The sequence below is a fragment of the Labeo rohita genome, chromosome 1 (assembly GCF_022985175.1).
Source record: "Labeo rohita strain BAU-BD-2019 chromosome 1, IGBB_LRoh.1.0, whole genome shotgun sequence".
Lineage (NCBI taxonomy): Eukaryota > Metazoa > Chordata > Actinopteri > Cypriniformes > Cyprinidae > Labeo > Labeo rohita.
The window spans coordinates 21,624,568-21,645,665 of record NC_066869.1 but is presented as its reverse complement, the minus strand read 5'-3'; the positions used below and the strand labels follow the sequence as shown (position 1 = coordinate 21,645,665).

General features: G+C 35.7%; 1 protein-coding gene across 1 annotated transcript in view; it reads right to left on the bottom strand.

The window, feature by feature from the left end:
- ctnna2 (catenin (cadherin-associated protein), alpha 2) overlaps positions 1-21,098 on the bottom strand; it is a 423,497-nt gene that overhangs the window by 76,457 nt on the left and 325,942 nt on the right. Inside the window, exon 8 of the mRNA XM_051107030.1 lies at positions 10,062-10,142. Within this exon, the coding sequence (XP_050962987.1) occupies positions 10,062-10,142 (81 nt within the window). The remainder of the gene's footprint in view (positions 1-10,061; positions 10,143-21,098) is intronic.

Here is a 21,098-nt window from a genome sequence, read left to right as displayed (position 1 = left end):
GGTGGCATCTGAGAGGTGTGCCTCTGGGGGAGAGGTCTGACAAATGCTGGGCTTAGTTCCGTGACTGGCCCCATGACTGCTGAATTACTCCGCTAGGAGGTCCACTAGCTCAGAGAACACCGTGTGACTGTGGATAACCAGTGACGTGATACGATTTCTTTCTTTCTTTCTTTCTGCTCATGCAGAATAATGCCAAAGAAAATAAATAAATAAATAAATAAAGTAGCCAGACAGTGATGTCATACGACATCTTTCTTTCTTTCTGGTCAAGTAGAAAGATAGCAAAGAAAAAATAAACTAGACAAATAGAGCATATTTTGCACATGGATATTCTTTTGAGGTAGATGAAGAGAATATGTAATAAACACAGAATCTTGTCATTAAAATGGAATTTACACGCGAAATGTCATAAAATTTGCCAAATTTTGGATGAACAAATCAAAAGTATGTCAGTACACTTAAATGAAAATTTGATATGACTCGATTGTGTCTATGAATATTAAGCCGCAAAGGTTTTCAGCCTCTGCCTCAATATACGAGCATGTGAACACATAAACATAATCTCTAGAACTGCTCTGGGTTTCTTTTGAGGAAAAACTATCATCATATTGTATACAGAAACTTACAGGTCTTCACAGCAACCCATCAAAATAAAAGTTTGGTTTAACTTGAAGAAATGGTGACAGAAAAAAATACTACCAATTCTAACACAGTATTTCTGAAATAAATAAATAAATAAATAAATACATATTTTTAATTAAATCAATGAATTACAGATACTTTACATTATTAAAATTTAATAAAAAACAATAAAATGGAATCTAGGAAATTAATGAAAAACATAGAAGTTAGTAAAAATAAAACTGAATGTGAGAAAAAAATATAGGGCCTTAAAATGTAATTTTTATTATTTAACTGTGCAAGTTTTTATGATATTAATTCATTAGACAAGCTTTTTATTTAATATTTTTAAGAAAATTTAGAAAAACGATCTATCTATCTATCTATCTATCTATCTATCTATCTACATTAAATTAGTTGCACTGATATATGTTTAACAAGTGTAAAAAACATTTGAGAAAATAACTACATTTTAATTAATATGCAACCACACTATAAATCAAACCTTGAAACTAGTCTGCACAGAATAATAATAACAGTAAAACAATAAAATAAAATCAACATATCCCTTGGACTTGGCAAGAAGACAGACTCCATTACAGACTGTCCAACATACCCCAGTGGTTTAAGCAGTTCACGCATTTTTTTTTTTTTTTTTTTTTTTTTTATTAAACATAACATTAAGAAACAGTGGTTAATAATTTGTATTTAAATTTGAAGTAATGCAGGAAGAAAAAAAAAAAAAAAGAAAAAAGAAAAAAGATTACATTAGTGCTAATATGTGATTCTTATTCTGCAGATTGTTTACACTTCACCTATGCAGGGGCGCCAAAACCCCCACCACTTACAGCACACATTGCCGTTGGCTTCCAAACTCTGTTGACTTCACTCAGACTATAATTTGCTATAGTTTCAGTACTTGAAATGATTTCAAACAGGTATGTGTTTCTTTTTTTTGGCCTCTGAGCTATTCATTTCTCAGATTAGCAGTATGTCACTACTATCTATATTACTATCTACAGTATCTATTTATCAGACAAAACTTTGTGAGAAACCTTATCTAAGGCAACGGCTTGACTCATGAATAATTATTAAGTAATAGGACTATAACATTTATGAAGAATGTCTTTCAACGTCAGCACAGAATAATTAATATTCACAGTCTCTGCCTTCTCCATAGTGACGTCACAACTAAAGCATTTCAGCATCCCTCCCCACTCTAAAACCCCTTTCCCCTGCAGAAAGTGCACGTTTGGAGGTTCAAGCTCCTTAGGGATTGAGCCATAAGTTCACCCTTCTACCCTTGAGCAAGGCTTCAAACACTAGCTAGCTCCAGGGACTGTGTCCCTGTAATAAGTTTGCTCTAAGTCACTTTGGATAAAAGCGTCTGCTAAATGGGTACCATCACAGAACCATGGTAGCACCATAGTAGGCAAACAGATGCTTTTATCCAAAGTGCTTGAAGTACATTCATTACAGAGACAGTCCCCTTGGAGCAACCTAAGTGTCTTGCTAAAGGGCACAATGGTGATAGTTCATGGATCGCCTGTTGCGGTGTGCAAACTAGTAACTTTTTGATTACAAGCCTAGAGTTTTAATAAAAAGAAAAAAGGGAAAAGGTAATCATCAGCTGTCCTCTACGCAATGCGGAAGGAGATACAAGTGCTCAGGAGGCTAAAGGCAATGGAAGACTCTTTTGAGGTTAATCTCTACTGTATATATGAACTAGTCTAATCTGTTCTGTGGCACTATTGATGGATCTGATAGCGATGCTAATGCATTAGTCAAAGCTCTAACCACAGGGTCTGAAGTTGCATAGTTATTCTATGCATGCCTGTGTAGCATAAAGACCTGCTTATGCATTTATGCAAAGCAGCATGGTAGTCAGAACTCTCTCTCTTTTCTTCTCTTTTCCAAACACTCAAATTAGAACAAAGAAAGAGTTACCATACCAATTACCATATCTGTCTACTGTGAACCTCTTAAGTGAACTGTGAAGCTTTTTTTTTTTTTTTTACACCTTGGTGTGAAATGAATTACTGTGTATTTAATACACAAATCTTTGCAGATCATGCTACCTATTGTACAACATACCACCTCATACAAAACTAATTAATCACTTGCTAATTAGTTACTTGCAGAGGCAATCACACAGCAGTAGTCAAACCATGTGCTAATTACTTAAACAACTCAAGAGGAAATAATATATGCATATATATTTCTTTGTCTGTCTAAAACTTTACAATAAGGTTCCAATTGGTTAAAGGGATAGTTCACCCAAAAATGAAAATTGCCCTATGATTTGCTCACCCTCAAGCCATCCTAGGTGTATATGACTTTTTGTCAGACGAATACAATCTGAGTTATACAAAAAAATGTCCTGGCTCTTCCAAGCTTTATATTGGCAGTCCAATAAAATGCATCCATCCATGATAAAAAGTGCTCCATATGGCTTTGGGGGCTGAATAAGGACCTTCTGAAGAGAAGTGATGCATTTGTGTAAGAAAAATATCCATATTTACAACTTTATAAACCGTAACCTCTAGCTTACGCTAGTCGTACGCGCATGCTCGAGAAAGTGGTGTTTCAGTGGATAATGTAGGATGTAGGCGTAGCGTAAGCTCTGGTGAGAATATGCTAGCCTTGTAAGAACCAGGTTTTGTTTACAGCAAAAGAAAACCAGTCTCATTTTGGCATATATTAAGATCCTCTAACATTTTTCTTTACAAATCCTTGTTTTCCTTGCTCTCTCCTCTATGCTTCTGCATTCAACTGCATCCTGAAACGTCACTCTCTCATAAACGCGTGTTCGATAATTAGCGGAAGCTACACTGTAAAAAACAATTCGTTGAGTCATCTTAAAATAATTTCTTTAAGTTCATTCAACTAAAAAAAAAGTTTATTCAACTTGAAATGTTAAATTATACTAAGTGACAACTTAGATATTTGAGTTGAATCAACTTCAAATTTTAAGGCAGCTGGGTTACTTACCCATCTGTTAAGTTTAGCAAACACAAATATCTAAGTTGTTACTTAGTACAACTTAACATTTCAAGTTGATTATTTTAGTTGACTGAACTTAAAATGTTAAGGCAGCAGGGTAACAAATTATTTTAAGATGACTCAACAAATCGTGTTTTTTATTTTTTACAGTGTAGAGATTATGGTTTATAAAGTTGCAAATATGATTCAGTGAGCCATTCATAAAGACTGTCACTTGCTTAATTTATTGAATGAATTAGCCGTTTGAACAAACTGTTTGAATCAGTGACTCGCTGGTGGTTTCACATTTAAAAGTATTGCATTTTTCCAACATTTCATATGTCAAAAAAGTAAAATATTAAACTTATAACATTATTTATGCATTTGCAATTTTACTGAGTAAATGCATTTATGGAACCTCTTAAGTTCATTAAACAGTCTAAATGGCACTTTCGATGCAGCTTCAGTGTTTCCTCTGCAGTGCAAAGATGGAGTTTGTTAATACTGATTTCATTTGAATGGTACCAACCATACAGTCTATTTATTCTAACTGAATGCATTGATAAAATTTAAGAATTTGAGTAAATGATGACACGTATATTTACAATGACACATACATCATAGAGTAGTGATGAGACTATTGCTTTAGAATGGATTACATTTACAAAAAAAAACAAAAAAACAAAAAAAAACTATCTACATATTTAAAAAATAAATAATTAAATAAAATAAAAAATCCATACATAAATGCTGAACCTAAACTGTACAAATGTAATGCAACACAGACTGAGCAGCAAGGACAATATGGAAATCAATCGACGCTCTTCTCCAAGTGTCTGTGATCGTGAACAGGGCTCGCCATTATTGCTTGATTTGCACTGGTCGGGGTGGTATATTCTCTTGCCAGGTAGACAGTAATAACTCAAAGCCGGCTGCCACAGACACTCGGATGTTCCTCCGGTGAGACTGATTTGATGAGATGGCGATGCCTCCATTCATTTGACTGAGGGGCCTGAAAAGCCCTGAGCGGATCACAGAGGTTCGCATCTCATATCTTCAGTGACTGAGCCATGAGAAGGAAATGCATTCACACGTGTGCACACCCACACAAACCGTGCCATAACCAGCACATACATCTAACCAGATCCATTCCTGCAAATGTACACACATATCACATGTACCCCAGCGTGCCGTCCAGGTTGTGTGACGTTCTACATGGGCAAGTCGCGCATCAGTTAACCCCAGGAAGCCCCTGTGCTTGTGCCTCAATGGCTCAATGCATCATCTTCTGGCAATCAACTAATAAAAACCCAATAACAGTTTGTAATTCATTTTGATTGAATTGGGCTGTTTTGCTGTTATAAAGCCCGTGGCGGATGTTCTGTGAGGTCGGTAAACAACATCACAATCACAGCAGGTGAGTGCTGCTCATAGATCACTGCCTGAAATGAAAATACGTAATGAGAACATCCAACATATGTGCATGGATTTCACATCGAAGGCATCAACAGCTTGGTCCGCAACTCGCTTAGAATCCTCCTTGATCCCCTGGCAAGTTTTTTCCGGGCTCTTAAACCCCATTACAGTGATTAAAAAGTAATTTGTTTTGTGATGAGATTCCAGCGACATGTTGTTAAGGTGAGAGGTGGTTTATCAGATGCAAGAGCATATGGAGCAGTGGAAACAGGAAGTGCTCAGCTGGAATTTGCCAGGAGATGACTCCGGAGCGGAGTAAGCTGGGGTAAATCAGGGCTATCAAACACTTTTCATTTCCTTTAAACCACTTTACTGTACCATAAAATCTCCATGTATCCGTGAGGGAAACATCTTGCCCCGCCTCAGACCATGATAGATCATGAAATAAATGTCTTAAGAGGATTAAAAATGCTTGGCCTGGCAAATCTGTAAACAGCCGTTTCCTCATCCGACACGTAACTACAACACATGTGTCAGGGAAAGTTTACAGCTTTCCAAATATTGGTCCAGCGAAGCGGGTGACACAGGATGCGGGAACGTGACGGTCGCGGGGTTCGGCGAGGGGGGAAGGAGCGCAGAGGAGCTAGCAGAAACGAGGGAGGTGATGTATGACTGCTGAGTCTGAAAATGCGGCCGTCGAATTTACAGTCTTGGTGAAGGGGGTGGGAGTGGGAAGATTTTAAAAGATGTTTTCCAATTATAAAAGACTGTACAATCCGGGTGGAGGGTAAACGGTGAATGTTCATGCGCTCCAGCTGTGTGTGCGCGTGTATGTACCGCTTCTTAACCTCCGCGCCGGCTGATTTATACACCCACTAACACACTCCTGAACTCCAAGAGTGTAATTAAAGCAGGCCGCTCAAAACGAACATCCATTCCACGTTAGCTGCTCTCTCTGTGGATTTACTGTGATGTGGGGTGAAGAGGGTCTTCTCTCAGTGGGGGCAAGCCAAGCAGGTCTACAACACCTGGAGAATGCTATCTGTTTGCATTAATATTCATCTTAACTGGCCCAGCACCACCCAAAAGTGTGGAATTTAAAATCTGCTAGGGGTGGGCGACATAACCAAAATCTTATATTGCAATATGCATAATTTAATTTCAAGGTAACTATAGCTTATATATCACGATATGGTAACTCAAGCTCACCTACGACAACTAAACACCTGGCGATTTATTTACAGTGATCAATTACAAGCAAAAGGAAAAAAAAAAAAAAAAAAAACCTACAGTAGAACAAATAAATAAGAAATGCTACAGGCTTTGTATAAAGTAATCAAATGTATAAAAACACTGCATATTCTTCACTGTGTAAACTAAATATAGATTTCATCTTATCAAAGTTACAAAAGTGATTTAGTCAAGAGCAGTGAGAGACAGACAGAAGAATATTCAACTGCTGTCACTTTAAGAGCTGTCCGGATCCAGTATTCTGTTACATGCTTTTTTTTTTCCCTCATCTGTTTGCTTTCACTTAAGACTAGGACTGCATGATTATGACAAAAATCATAATTGTCGATTATTCCCTTGAAATTGTAATTGCGATTGTTAATTACGATTATCACAACTTACATTTAATGATGTTTTGAATAGCTTTATACCATTGTTTGAAGCACTGCATGCCACCTTTTTATATATAGTTTTTTCTTTAAAATATAAAAAACTAAAAATGTAAAAATTAAAACAATAAGAAAAAAAAAACCTTAAGATAACCTGTGGGAAAAACACACCTGCCCCCACATCTTAAGCAAGCAGAATAATGTAAGTGCATTTTTATTTTATTTTTTTGTAACTGTGCCTTTGAACGATTACATAATTGTGGCATCTGTAATTGTAATTGCAATTAGAAATTTGATTAATTGTGCAGCCCTACTTAAGACCTCATGTATTTATGAGGCTACTTGCAAAGACAGGAATTTAAAACACATAAAAGTGTGTGTATTTAACCATTTAAGGTCTATAAATTGGCAAAAATAATTATGTTCAATACTCTTGTGCTAACTCATTATATACACTACAAACACTTTAAAAGAGACAGACATTTAGATGTTTGTTATAATTTTTAAATTGTACCCTATTTATTGCATCAAAATCTGTTAATACTTTACTATAGTCTGGGGTGGATAATTTTATCAGTTGTTTATTATTCATGCAACAATACATATTACTGTAATAGTTTTTATCAATAACCATTGCTTTATAGCTAATAACTTTGTCTAATGTTCTCCTGCATGTTTTTAGCATGGTTTATGAAAATGTACCTACTATACTGAAACACATAGCATAGACTTCTTTATAGTGTAGTATTTCATTTTTGTCATGTGTTCTTTGAGTTTTGGTTCTGTTCTCCTGCTTCCTGTTTCTGTTCCTCATGTGTTACTATGGTTTTTGATTAATTACCCCCGCACCTGTTATTGCTTTACGCTTGTTTGTCCATGTATTTAAACTCCATTCTGTTCAGTCTTTCTTTGTCTGGTCACAATCCCTTGGTTTCCTGCACGTTCATTAAATAAGAAAGTTTGGACTTGCTGTCTCCTTCATCTTCCTCCTAACTACACAATGTGACAATTTTATTCTGTAACCTACTTGTTCCACAGATCTGTGAACTAATGTTAAATGCTACTGTTTTTGACAGCGTTCGTAACACTTCTGACAGATATGATATTTTTGCATTTTCCTTACACAGCAACGTCATGTGAGAGTATAACCGCGATAGAGACGATAGTCCAAATATTCTACCTCACAGAACATTTTTTAGCCAATCACTTGAGAATGCCATGTGGCTAAGTGTATCTTTCAGACCTGTAGATTTGTCTGTGTTTGCTTTGTCTGGTTCGGTTCACTTTTACAATGCAACATTTCAAAGCACACCAAAATGTTGTGCAAATCTCATTGAGTACAACCATCCTTTCAGTGGTAATAGTGCACCTGTTTATATTCTGGGATTCTGCTCATAGCGTCAATCTTGTAATGCACCTGTTTCAGAAAAGAGCAATTATGAACAGATTGGTTCGTTCGTCTGTTGGGTTGAATTGTTTTCTCACCTCAACTGAACTGCTCCAGAGTGTATTTTCAATACACTGGTTGAGACCAGCTCGTTCAGATGATCTTGGACCGATTGTTTTGATGCGGATCCCGACAAGATTGTTATGTTCACACATGTCTAAACAAACTGAACTAAGGGTCAAAATGCACTAGGTTTTGAAACAAACTCTCCAAATGAGCCAGGTGTGAAAATGTCCCAATGACATCGCTGATTTGCCGACAGCACCACAACAATGCACACAGTCTTAAACCTTTCACTAGTGACTATCCTGAGTTATGACATGGATAACAGCAGACAGGGAAAGGTCTAAGCCAATTTCAAGAGTATTGTAAGATTCAGGCACTGGTAAAAGATCTATTACAACAGAATTGTGCAAAAAATGTTATTTTGCCAGAATACAAAACAAGTTTTGAATGGTCGAACACAACAATCTTCCACAGCATGTTAAGAAATCTTACAAATGAGAGGGTGACTATGGTGATTGTATGCTCTCTGACAGCTGACATCTTGATGTTCAGAGCGTAGGGCCAATTTTTCCTTACCTGAATGTGTTATATGGTGAGTTTATGAAAAGAACAGTACACCCAAAATGAAAATTCTGTCACCATTTACTCTGTTCCAAACCTATCATATGACTTTCTTTCATCTGAGGAACACAAAAGATGATTTTTTTTTTTGCTGGTAAACAACATCCTACCTGCATCTTTCCATATAATGGAAGTAGTAAATGGAGGTAGGTGCTATCAAACGCCAAAATGACAAAAAGCACCATAAAAGTATCATAAAGTATGCCAAGTCTTCAGAAGTCATACAACAACATTGTATGAGGAACAGAGTGAAATTTATCTAGGGGCTATTTATTGAAAATCTTGGCCTTACTGCCCAAATGTTTCTCTTAACCAGTGAAATATTTATCTAGCCTTGTTCTTTAAACTGAAGAGCAGACAGAATATTTCATTTTCTTGATGTAAATGTCAGGTAATAGTATCATATAATAGCATAGTATAGTGTTAATTCTTTATTAAGTTTACAGCAAAAACTCCCCTGATGGGAATGTCAGTGTGATAGGTATGCCCTAATGTCTAATACCTTGCAGCTTTATTTCTAGGCTTTGTTTTTAGTTTAGATCGGTGCTGACCAATCTGACACTTCCATTGTCATGGTGATGGAGAGAGAAAATGCATCAAAAGAGCTTTTAAGCTGTGCTGATTGCCGAAGTCAAGAGCGTGAACCTCAGCTTCTTGAGTTAGAGACATACTGGTGTTTGATGCTCTTATGCACGACAATCAGATGTTCAAAAATGTGAGGCGATGTTATTTAAGCCTAAACTGTTCTCAAAAGACTTATTCTTTTGAACACCGAGTAAAAGTACAACAGTTTAGCAGTGTGCATTACAATTATCTTTTTAGCATTTTGTTTGTCTGTTTTTATTTGAAGGTTTAATCCATCTGCAGACTCAAAAGAAACATATTTATGTTTCCTTGCGCAAGTATTAATACCTGATGCATCAACCTTCAGAAAAGACGATTCCGTAAACCAGTGGTTCTTAAAGTGCGGTGCTATTGTAAAGGGACTTAAATGGCAGAGCAGAAGAGCTTCAGTGAAAAAATGACTTAAATGTCATTCTCTTTCTCACACAAAGCTATCATAATATAGTGCACAAGTCGTATATACAACTTTTATGTTACTTTTATGTGCTTTCTGGAGCTTGAGAGTTACAATCACCATCCTCTCATCTCTTATTTATGTTCTTTTGTGTTCCACGAAACAATGCTTCAAGGAAAAAAAAGTTATATATATACACACACATTTTGAATGACATGAGGTAATATATAACTTTAAATATATAGCTTATATATATAGCTTTCAGTGTAGTGGTCATAGTCTTTTTATGTTCTTATTTCCTAGGAAGACAGTTGAACGAGGACTGACTCACCTGTCTGCGAAGATCACGGGTCTTCTTGGTCATCTTGTCAATAGCTGAATTCAGCGGGTCTCCTTTTTCTTTTCTTCCGGTCTGCAATAAAAGGTGAGAGGTGTAGAAATTTGGCGTTAGTCGTGCCATTTCATGTCCTGCAAGCTCACACCAGAAGAACATGAAAGAGTAACAAACAAATGAAGAGAGAAAGGTTAAGTTAAAAATGCTGTTGCTGTTGCCTTGAGTGGGGTTTGGTGAAGGTTTCTAAGAACCTCTTAAAGCTTGAGGCCTGTAAGTGCCTCTAAATGTAGACACAGCAGGGATGGAATAAAGCAAGGGCTGCATAAAGCAACAATAGAGTGTAGACACAACCAACGATAAAAAAGACAGAGCACTACAGAGCACAATAACAGATTTTGCAGACAGACTGACATGAAGGAATCTTCTGTTCTAGATTTCTCTTCCACAAAAACAGCTGGCCACAGGCAGGCCCTAAAACGTCAGGGATTAAACCTTTATAGCAGTATAAAAGCCACATAGCGGGGTGCAGAGAGCTCCATCTGATGGAGCTGAAAGGACACCGTAGCCTGAAGCAATTTGAAATTTGCACACAACTCTGAATGCTGCACAAGTTGCATCTTCGTTCTTTTACCAATACTCTATATAATGAATTAAAGCTGAACATAAAACAAACTCCAGCTTATAGGTAAACAGATGTGAGGGTCTATAATAGGGGTCGTTTTTTATTATATTCCTAGTATGAATCAGTTTCGTTTTTGTATCTCCAAACCTTTCATTCAATCACTTGGCAGTCTAACTTCAGAAGGAAAATGAGCAAATTTGTCCAGGGTCACACTTTCTGAATCATCAATTCACAGGTGCTGAATAACAACAAGAACTCTCCTGATGACACACGAGATGTGTAGAACAATATATTTATGACATGCAGTTAGCCTACATTTAGAGATGGAGGCAAATGTTAAAGACAATTTCTCTCTCTCATACATAAACACACACACAAAAGTACTGACTAATTCACTGACTAATCTGATTGGCTGGCTTTATGGAACTTCTAAAATCTATCATGTATCTACTTATTAGGGCTGGGCTATATGGCAAAAAATAAAATCTCGATTTTTTTCAGAACGTTATATCTTTCAGAATGATCTATCTATGAAAAGGTGCAGGGTCGATTCAATGAGCACTAATTCAGAAAGAACTAATGACTGAATTTATCTTGAATCTATGAGGTTAGTGGAATAAAACTGAATGAAAATGTAGTTTGTTACTTAATAGCAAGCAAACAAGCAGAAATGTGTATTTTGCTTTGTTCACTGGTCCACTGAAGTGCTTTGAATCACACTGCGTTATTCTGTATTGAAGTAACTTCAACTAAAACAGGAAGAGGGGGTGGGACATATATAATACAGCCCCGCCCCCTTTTTTAAATGGCCAATAGTATTTTGTTTATATTAGCTTGGGCCAGAGCCGTTGAGCTGTTTAAATCTGCATTTGTCAACGTATGACAGCCACAACCCTCATCCATATCGCAATAAAATACAGCATTCTGTGTAGAATTCAAATGGATCCGATGCGTTTAGTGGTCTGCGCCGATTCACGCATATGACTCTCTTCATGCTATCTGCCAGACTTCTTTCACCCCAATGGAAAGCATATTTACGTGCCATTCACTGTACAAAAAATACTAATTCTGTGAACAGCTGCAGCTTCAGCGTCCATTTATAGCATACGGGGCGGGACGCTTCAGATTCTAGAGAGCTTTTGATTGGACAGAAAGTTAGATGAGAAGCTGAAGTGCAGGGTGATGTCATCAAAATCGTTGATAGATATTGGCAGAAGTTAGAGGCTGTAAGTTTTGAATGCTTGTAAATGAGAATTTTGTCATTGTTTTGGAGCACACTAGTTTATACATACGCTTAAGGCTAACATATTCATACTAAAAGCCAAAAAACTTCCATTTTGATTTCACAGGGAATTTAAGTCTGGGCAAGAAATCGTATGTGTTAGTTTTGGTGGACAACAAGCTTTATCACCATGTCTATAGACATTTTCAATGTTTTATGTACAACAAAAATCCTTTTCAGATAAACCTCGCCCTTAGTGGCCACATAAAAGGTCACTGCTGGACAGACTATATCTTGCTGTTTAAACAGGCTTTTTCTTTTTAGTTAAAATAAGCTGCTAGGTGGACAAGACATGATGCCGTGAGGGAAAAGTCTGGCTATGCACGACTATCTTAGGAGTGTCATGCACCATATAATCTGAATGCCCCTCTTTGCTTCCTGTCTGGTTGTTCCAGTGGCTGTTGCCCTCAAAAATGGATTCTCTTTCCCCTGTCAGAGTGAGGTGGTAAAATGTGCTCGGGTTGAAATGAGGACGGTTCCTCTTGTTAGCGAGTAATTAAAGATTTTGCAGCGGTGGCGGCCATCTCCCCTAGGTCCGATCTGCCAGACAGCTCACAGCTGGCTCCTGTATGTTAGTGTCAGAGAAAACTCTTACCGTAGATGACAACACACATCCCATCTCTCTCTCTCTCTCTCTCTCAGCAGCGAGACTGCAGGCTATGGCTCCGTACAAACACAAACAGTATCCTATTAAATATGGACAGCAGGACTGAAACAGCTAAATGCCTGCAAGAATTTGCTAGAAAATGATACAGTGGTTGTATGAGAACAAGATGATGGTGCAATGCAGGGATGCTTAAAAGGCCATTTGCAATCTATTAAAAGTGATTTACTAGGAACACTCTCTAAATAATTTAAATAATTGCTTGGAATCTCTTTTTTTTTCAGTGGAATAGTTTTTTCAATGAAAACGTAGACTAGAAAAATAACAATTTAATGATGATGATTTGTATAAAATAAAAATGACTCTAAAGGTAATATATAAAATTCACCATACGCATAACTGGACTAATGATGAAATTAACCATCTTATCAAAGAAAAACCAAAACGATGACAATGTTGCATAAACATGCACAATGTCTCACAAAATATTTTTTTTAACAATGGTGAAAGGTCAGAATCAGTCTGAATAAAGATTATTTTAGCTACATAATGATCCATGTGCAAAGGTTTTTTGGCCAGGTGTAAATTGATATTCGAAGCAGACTGTTAATTAGGCTATCCGCTTTCATTTGGAAGATGACCCTCAGACTAAGTACTGAATACTGAAGCCATCATAACCTTTACCAGAGCCACCATTTCAAATAGTATCCATAAAAGCAGCATTTTTTTTTTTTTTGGCACCATGGAGTGCAATTAGGAGGCCAACACTAACCCCCCTCTACCTTTCAGCAAAATAAGATAGAGAGACAGAGAACAAGACAGCCATGAACATATCTGAAATCAAGCTCTCTTCTAACACATTGCAGCATGGAATTCTTATAACTTAGATCAGGGCCCTAAATCAGTCCTGTCTGAAACTCACAAATGTCCAACAAACATCACCAGGTAACACCAGGCCACTCACACATCTACAGCAGAAAAATCAATATTTGAAGTGAACAGTTTCATAAACCAGCCATTGCTTTAGGACAAATCAACTGAGATGTATACAGTATGTATATGTATATGTTTTTAATGCTTCTGCTTATATCGTGTGTTCTAATGCTTTGATAATATTGTATGTGAAATGATCATGTCGATAAAGTGCTTCGAATGAGAAGAAAGAGAGAATGTGAGAGTGAAAGAGAGCTAATTCAACATGCGTTTCAACATGAATATCTGATTCAAAATTCAGGTTGAGTTAATTAACAAATTAATGACCTTTTCCATCACTGTAACGAAATGAAATCTTTCATCAGTGCTGACTAAAAGCGAGGCGTCTGACCAGAGAATTGCAAATCAGAGGCAACAGTTGAAACAGCAGAAACAGTTGTATTCAGCCTGAGTGTTATGAGATTGCTCAAAATTAATGACCATGTTGCCAAGCAACCGTCCTCCAGTTCCGCCTAGATGTTATTAATACACAGGCAGTGCAAGCTGGCTCACGTTAAATTGGCTAGTTCAATCAATATTCTTAAACTGGATGAAGAGGCAAGCGAATCTCCATGGAATTCAGAATCAGCAAACCCAAGAGAACAAGGCACTATCTAAAGACATTTCCCTTTGTTTTACTAGTGCGCCATGACAGGGCAATCATCTGTATGGGACTCTAACACAAGGATCACAAATACGGCCTTCAAAATTTGCTTTTGAAAACGTTGACTGGATTTGCAACAGATGACACTACATTCATAGGCAGGAAAATGGCAGGTGTTTCGTAGTTACAAGAGAAAGTTCTCCTAGAGCATGGATTTGGTAACAAAATGCCTGAAAAAGAAAAGAACAGAAAAAGTCTTGGTATGTACACTACCAGTCAAAAGTTTTTGAACAGTAAGATTTTTAATGTTTTTTAAAGAAGTCTCATCTGCTCACCAAGCCTGCATTTTATTTGATTCAAATACAGCAAAAAAGTCAAAATTTTAAGACATTTTTACTATTTAAAATTTGAATGTTTTTTAAAATATAATTTATTCCTGTGATTTCAAAGCTGATTTTAGCATCATTACTCCAGTCACATGATCCTTCAGAAATCATTCTAATATTCTGATTTGCTGCTCTAAAAACATGTATTATTATGTTGAAAACAGCTGAGTAAAATTTTTCAAGTGTCTTTGATGAACAGAAAGTTCAGAAGAACAGCATTTATCTGCAATAGAAATCCTTTGTAACATTATAAATGACCTTATCATCACTTTTGATCAATTTAAAACATCCTTGCTAAATAAAAGTATTATTTTTTTATGATTTATTTCCAAAAAAAGAAATATAATCCAAGCTTTTGAATGGTATAGTGTATAATGTTACAGAAGCTTTTTATTAAATGCTTTCTACTCATCAAAGAAAAAAAACACTCAGCTGTTTTAAATATTGATAATAATAATAATAATAATAATAATAAATGTTTCTTGATCAGCAAATCAGCATATTAAATTGATTTCTGAAGGACCAAGTCACACTGAAAACTGGAGTAATATTGCTGAAAATGTAATTTACTCACAGGAATAAATTGCATTTTAAAATATATTCAAATAGAAAGCAGTTATTTTAAATAGTAAAAATATTTCACAATATTACTGCTTTTTCTGTATGTTGGATCAAATAAATGCAGACTTGGTGAGTAGAAGAGACTTCTTACTGAGCAGAAGAAAATCTTACTGTTCAGAAACTTTTGACTGATAGTGTATAATGTAAAAAGAATGAAGAAAAAATAACAAAATGTAACCTAAATACCAGAGAAGACTTCCTCTGTTGCGTAACTGTTTTATTTCTCTACATTTTAATTCAGTGAATTCCTCTTCTCGTCATACTAATTCAGATTTCAATTTAACATCCTGTAGGGTCTGGACAATTTAAATTCAAATTCCAGCTCATGAACTGAAAGGGTGCCAAGTTTTAATAATCCAAAATTTGACCAAAGTAAAGCCACAACAAAGCTGTTGCAGAAAATCATGGAATTTGTGTCTTTCAGCTGAAATCTGAAGGAAACAGAAGTACCCAGAGGCAACTCAACAGATTTCCCTTCTTTGAAGTATGTTTCTCATGGAAATGATGACATGGACAGGTACAAGGGAAAAACACACGAGTGAGTTTCAGCATTGTTCAAGTTTTCACAAGAATTCTCACTCCTATGCTTCCTGTCAGAGTTTGAGATGTACACGACGAACTCCAAACGAAGTTTCCAGCTCCACTTTGATCAATTTTCAGCTGCGTTGGTGAATTTACTGCACCTGCAGCTAATGTACATACAAACATTGGCTTTACATAAGCTGTAGTATTATTCAATGTTAAGACATACAAGCTTGCTAGCAGGAGTGTTATGATTATTTGTTGGCTTATTTGTTCCCAAACAGGTTATAGCTGCAAATAGCTTATTATGTGTTTAAGTGTGCATTGGTTAAACAATAACAATTTGTCCACATTAAATTACATTTATCTACTATGGGCTGGGTAATGATAATCTAGAACAATATATAGAAGGCTACAAACATCTGAGACGACTAAAATGCTTGTATTTTGCATTTTTATCATTTAATTAATAATTTAACCAAATTTGCTTTCTTGCTTCTTGTTTGGATATTAAGGGTAACACATTTTGTCACTTCATATGCGCTCCTCACTCTTCAGTTATAAACAGTCTTATTTCACATTAAGCAGAGAAACTGCCTCAATCAAGAGACAAGGATGCCCCAGAAGAAGGCTTTAAAGACCATTTTCCACACTGAATGCAGCTACCAACCCCACACCACTTAAATGCCAATTTAAATAGTATTACAGACCATATTGCAATGGTCTTCTGGGAGACTGAGAACACTGAGGAACAATGAACAGATATGAAGGAGACAAAGTGACCCTCACTTAAGGGAATAAACTGATATGGTCAATAACAATCACTAAAACAGTGCTTCCTAAAGTTTTTTTTTGTGTTATGCACCCCTGTAAGGCTCAAGTAACCATTTATTCACTGCAAACCAAGGCGCATCCACATGTATATTGTATATACAAAAACAACGCACACGCACTCACACGTATCCCAGCCATGAACAAGCAAGTGACATCTTGCAACACAGCAGGAGTCGCATATAGTCAAAGTCAAACTTGATGATTATGCTGACACACAGCGGACTCACTGTGAACATATACACTCTTCACAAAGCTCTCAAAACATTTTACTGGATGGAGGACAGGCAGAAAGAATGAAGATACAGCTGTTTTGTACATTTTCACTAGTGTTCTCATACTTTTGGATGCCGATGTACATAGAGTACAACTGGCACTGGTTTGTACGAGTATTCTCCCCAAATATGCTGTATCTACATTTGAGAATAGATGGAGAGGAAACTAAGACTACAGCATCAGATCAGAGCCGACAGAAACCGACTCTCAGAAGCCATCAAAGTCATAATGCTTGAAATAAAACTCAATTTCATGCTACTGAATATTTTCACTCTGAATTTTTTGATATTTGAATATATCTAGGTCTGCTATACATAGACTACTCAAAATCAATCTGAATGATTCAGTTTTATCAATTTCACAGGTAACAAAAAATATTCAGAATATAAAAGATAAGTATATATAGATTTTCACTTAATGTGTTATCAATCTTCCCTCTCAAAATTTAAAGGAATGAGCTAACAAGCATAGATCCAATCTAAGTCGCACCTGGCCAATCCAATGCATCTCAGAGGGAAGTGCAATTCATACCTTGTAGATACACAAATTACAGTTGGACTCCTGTGAACGACACATTGAAAAGACTGCTAATATAAACATAGCAGAGGAACAGCCAACTGGACCTCTTCCAACTCATTATTTCATTCTCATGCCAGCATCATTTGTATTTATTAAATAAATTACAACTGATTAGCTTATTAACTACGCAACTTCACCAGGAACCTGGTGGACTGGAATATATGACTTTAACCTATAGCTAGTACAGCAATATACTTTAAATTTGATGTATCAATGTATTTGCAAATTAACATTTGGAATTTATACTGTACAAATATGTGACCCTGGACCACAAAACCAGTCATAAGGGTCAATTGTTTGAAATTGACATTTCTGAAAGAAAAATAGAAATAAGCTTTCTATTGATGTATAGTTTGTTAGGATAGGACAATAATTGGTTGAGATACAACTGTTTGAATATCTGGAATCTGAGGGTGCAAAAAATAAATAAATAAATAAATACAAATTGAGAAAATTACCTTCAAAGTTGTTCAAATTAAGTTCTTAGCAAGGCAATTTACTAATCAAAAAGGGTTTCTGCAGATTTTATGAGGGTAAATTTAAGACTTTTGTAAGACCTTTTTAAGACCAACTAAAGAAAATTTAAGGGTAAAAAAAACTATACAGAAATATGTTCTCTAAGTATAGTTCAAGTTTTACTTTCACTTTCAAATTAGCAGCAATTGAGCATCTAGCAATTGTTTGTTTTTAGTTCGTTTGAGTTTTTCCTCTTTTCCTTGCTTTCCTTCGGTAAAAGCACTGTGCAAATTTTACTTAAACTTTCATATTAGCAGCAATTCGGCATCAAGCAGTTGTTTGTGTTTAGTTGGTTTGAGTTTTCCCTCTTTTCTTTACTTTCCTTCGGTTTTAAGTAGCTTGTAAAAGCATTGTGCACATTTTACTTTCACTTTTAAAGTAGCGCCATTCACGTAACTAACTTTTATTAACAAAACAAATAAAAATACATGTTATATGCCTAATATAAAATAATAACTTACACAAAGACACAGAACGTTTATTAGCAAAACGAGTAAGAAAGCTTGGAAGCACGGCATACACCTTGATGTAATATATATATATATATATATATATATATATATACACATGTATATGTATATGACCCTAGACGACAAAACCAGTCTTAAGTCGCTGGGGTATATTTGTAGCAATAGCCAAAAACACATTGTATGGGTCAAAATTATTGATTATTTTTTTATGGCAAACATCATTAGGAAATTAAGTAAAGATCATGTTTCATGAAGATATTTTGTAAAATTCCTACTGTAAATACCGCTTTTGCATTTCGTTTTGAAATTTTTCCACCATGGTCTTGTCTTTCTGACCTCTCTCTTCTTGTCAGTCAGCTCGACTCACTCTCTTCAGGTGATAAATGAAATCTGATCTGTGATGTGACTGTCGTTCGGCACACTGCATTGAGCAGCCGCGTTCAGTTTCAAGTGTCATGATCATATGAATGTAAGACTTGCTGCTCTGATTTAAGACCTTTTCAAGGCCTTAATTAACAGAAAAGCGATTTAAGACTTTTTAAGACCCGCAGAAACCTTGTTAGTATTTTATGAATGATTATTTTAGGTTCAAGTGTATGTAAGGATTTGGAAACAAGCAGAGTACAGCTGTTTCTAAAGCATGCAGTGCCATCTGCTGTTCAAAGGTCAGAATCGATTCGAGAAAGAATCGCAATGCATTCGGGAAAAGCTCAGATGCCGAATCATTTCTCGATTCACGATTGATCAATTAACATTTTATTTATTCTGTGGAACACAAAATAATTTATTTTGATAAAGTTCTGATTGATTTTATGGCTGAACATGGCTGAAACATTCTTCAAAAAACCTTCTTTTGTGCTCCGCAGAAGAATACATCTCATACAGTTTAGGAACAACATCAGGGTGAGTGAGTGCAATAGAATTTTCATTTTTTGGGTTAACCATGCCTTTTATTAGATTTGTTTAAACTTTCATTTCAAGATTGAATTTCAGATTCAAATTTCTGTTCACTTTGATCTGGTGCCAAAAGAGAGTGTTAGATGCAGGCTGCTTACGTCTGCAGAGCCCGGCCCAAGATGCTGCAGCATCGTTACTCAACCCCCTATTGCTTTCAGAGCCAAATGCTAATGTGTCATTTACCTATCACTAGGAGGGATGGTTTAGCTGGGCCCCAGACCCAAGTAAAGCCACCTGCTTCTTTAAAACCCATGCAGTGGAGGTGTAATTAACAATTCCAATTTATGTTAGGCATCAGGCTGAAAGCTGACCTGATGTCTAACCAACCGTCAAAATTTTTTTAGCTTAAAAATGTAGCTACCTGTTAAGATCAACAAACAAGTAGCCCTTGGGGCAAATGTTAATTGGACAGGAGCAAAAGCTCATGAGAAAAAAAGCTCCCTGGCATGCAAGCCTGTAGCATTCTACTAGTATGGTATCTTATTACATACAGCACTTCAATTACACCTTCTTGGCTGCTGGTGGCCAATAAGCTCTGCAGCTGACATCTGAACCCTAACAAACTCATGGAATCAAATCAAAGTTTAGTTTTCAGTCCGTGTCTATCTGCTTTAAAGCCTTCTATATGCAAGTGTAACTGACAAATTAAACTTTGTGGTATGTATTGAACAAGACACAGATATGTTTGTCTAGTGAAATACTCACTAGAATACCATAAGCTGATCAAGGTTTTCAAAGGCTGTGACGTGACCTTACAGTTTCACCCCAATTTCTTTTTCAATAGCAAGCACAAAATCAAATAACAAGCCATTTTTATTGCTGTTCTGACTTATCTGAATGAACACAATTCAGAATGTAAGGCAACTTGCTATCTAACTTGAGAGATCCTCAAAAGTGCAAAACTTCTCTTACTCAAAAATTAACATTAACCTTTTCTTTTTTCTAATTAAATTTGCACTAACAAGATAAAATGCAATTCCAAGTTGTAAGTCCACAATAAAAATAAAAATAATAAGAAGAAGTGTGCTCCTGGTACAGTTGTGGTCAAAAGTTTACATACACCTTGCATAATCTGCAATATGTTAATTATTTTACCAACATAAGAGAAGATTATACAAAATGCATGCTATTTTTTATATAGTACTGACCTGAATAAGATATTTCACATTAAAGATGTGTGAAATATCTACATATACCAAAAATATAGCTGAATTTATAAACATGACCCTGTTCAAAAGTTTACATACACTTGATTCTTAATACTGTCTTGTTACCTGAATGATCCTGTTTTTTTTTTGTTTTTTTTTTGTTTTTTTGTGATAGTTGTTTTTGAGCCCCTTGTTTGTTTTGTTTATCCTCACAAAAATGCTGAAAAACCAAGCCAAAACCCACATTTTTTGGGCCCCATGAGGAAAACAGCTTCTATATTATTATTATTATTATTATTATTATTATTATTATTATTTTTTTATTATTATCATCTAAAATAGCATAACGTTTTGTGTCAGACGTTGGTTTAGGTGACAGAAATGCTTGTACAGTTTGTTAATAAAAATGAGCAAAAGTGAGAGTAAAGACATTTAATGTTAGAAAAAAAAAAAAGTTAAATAACCGTTATTTTTTTTTTAAAAGGTTTTATTAATCAAAGGAAAAAAAATAATCTAGTACCTCTAAATATTGTTTTAGGAATAAGTTAAATATTTTGCTCACATACTAACCAGTGAAATAAAGTATAAACCTAAAGTATAAAAAAAGTATAAAGCTTTCAATTTATTTTGAGGGGTAAAATAAT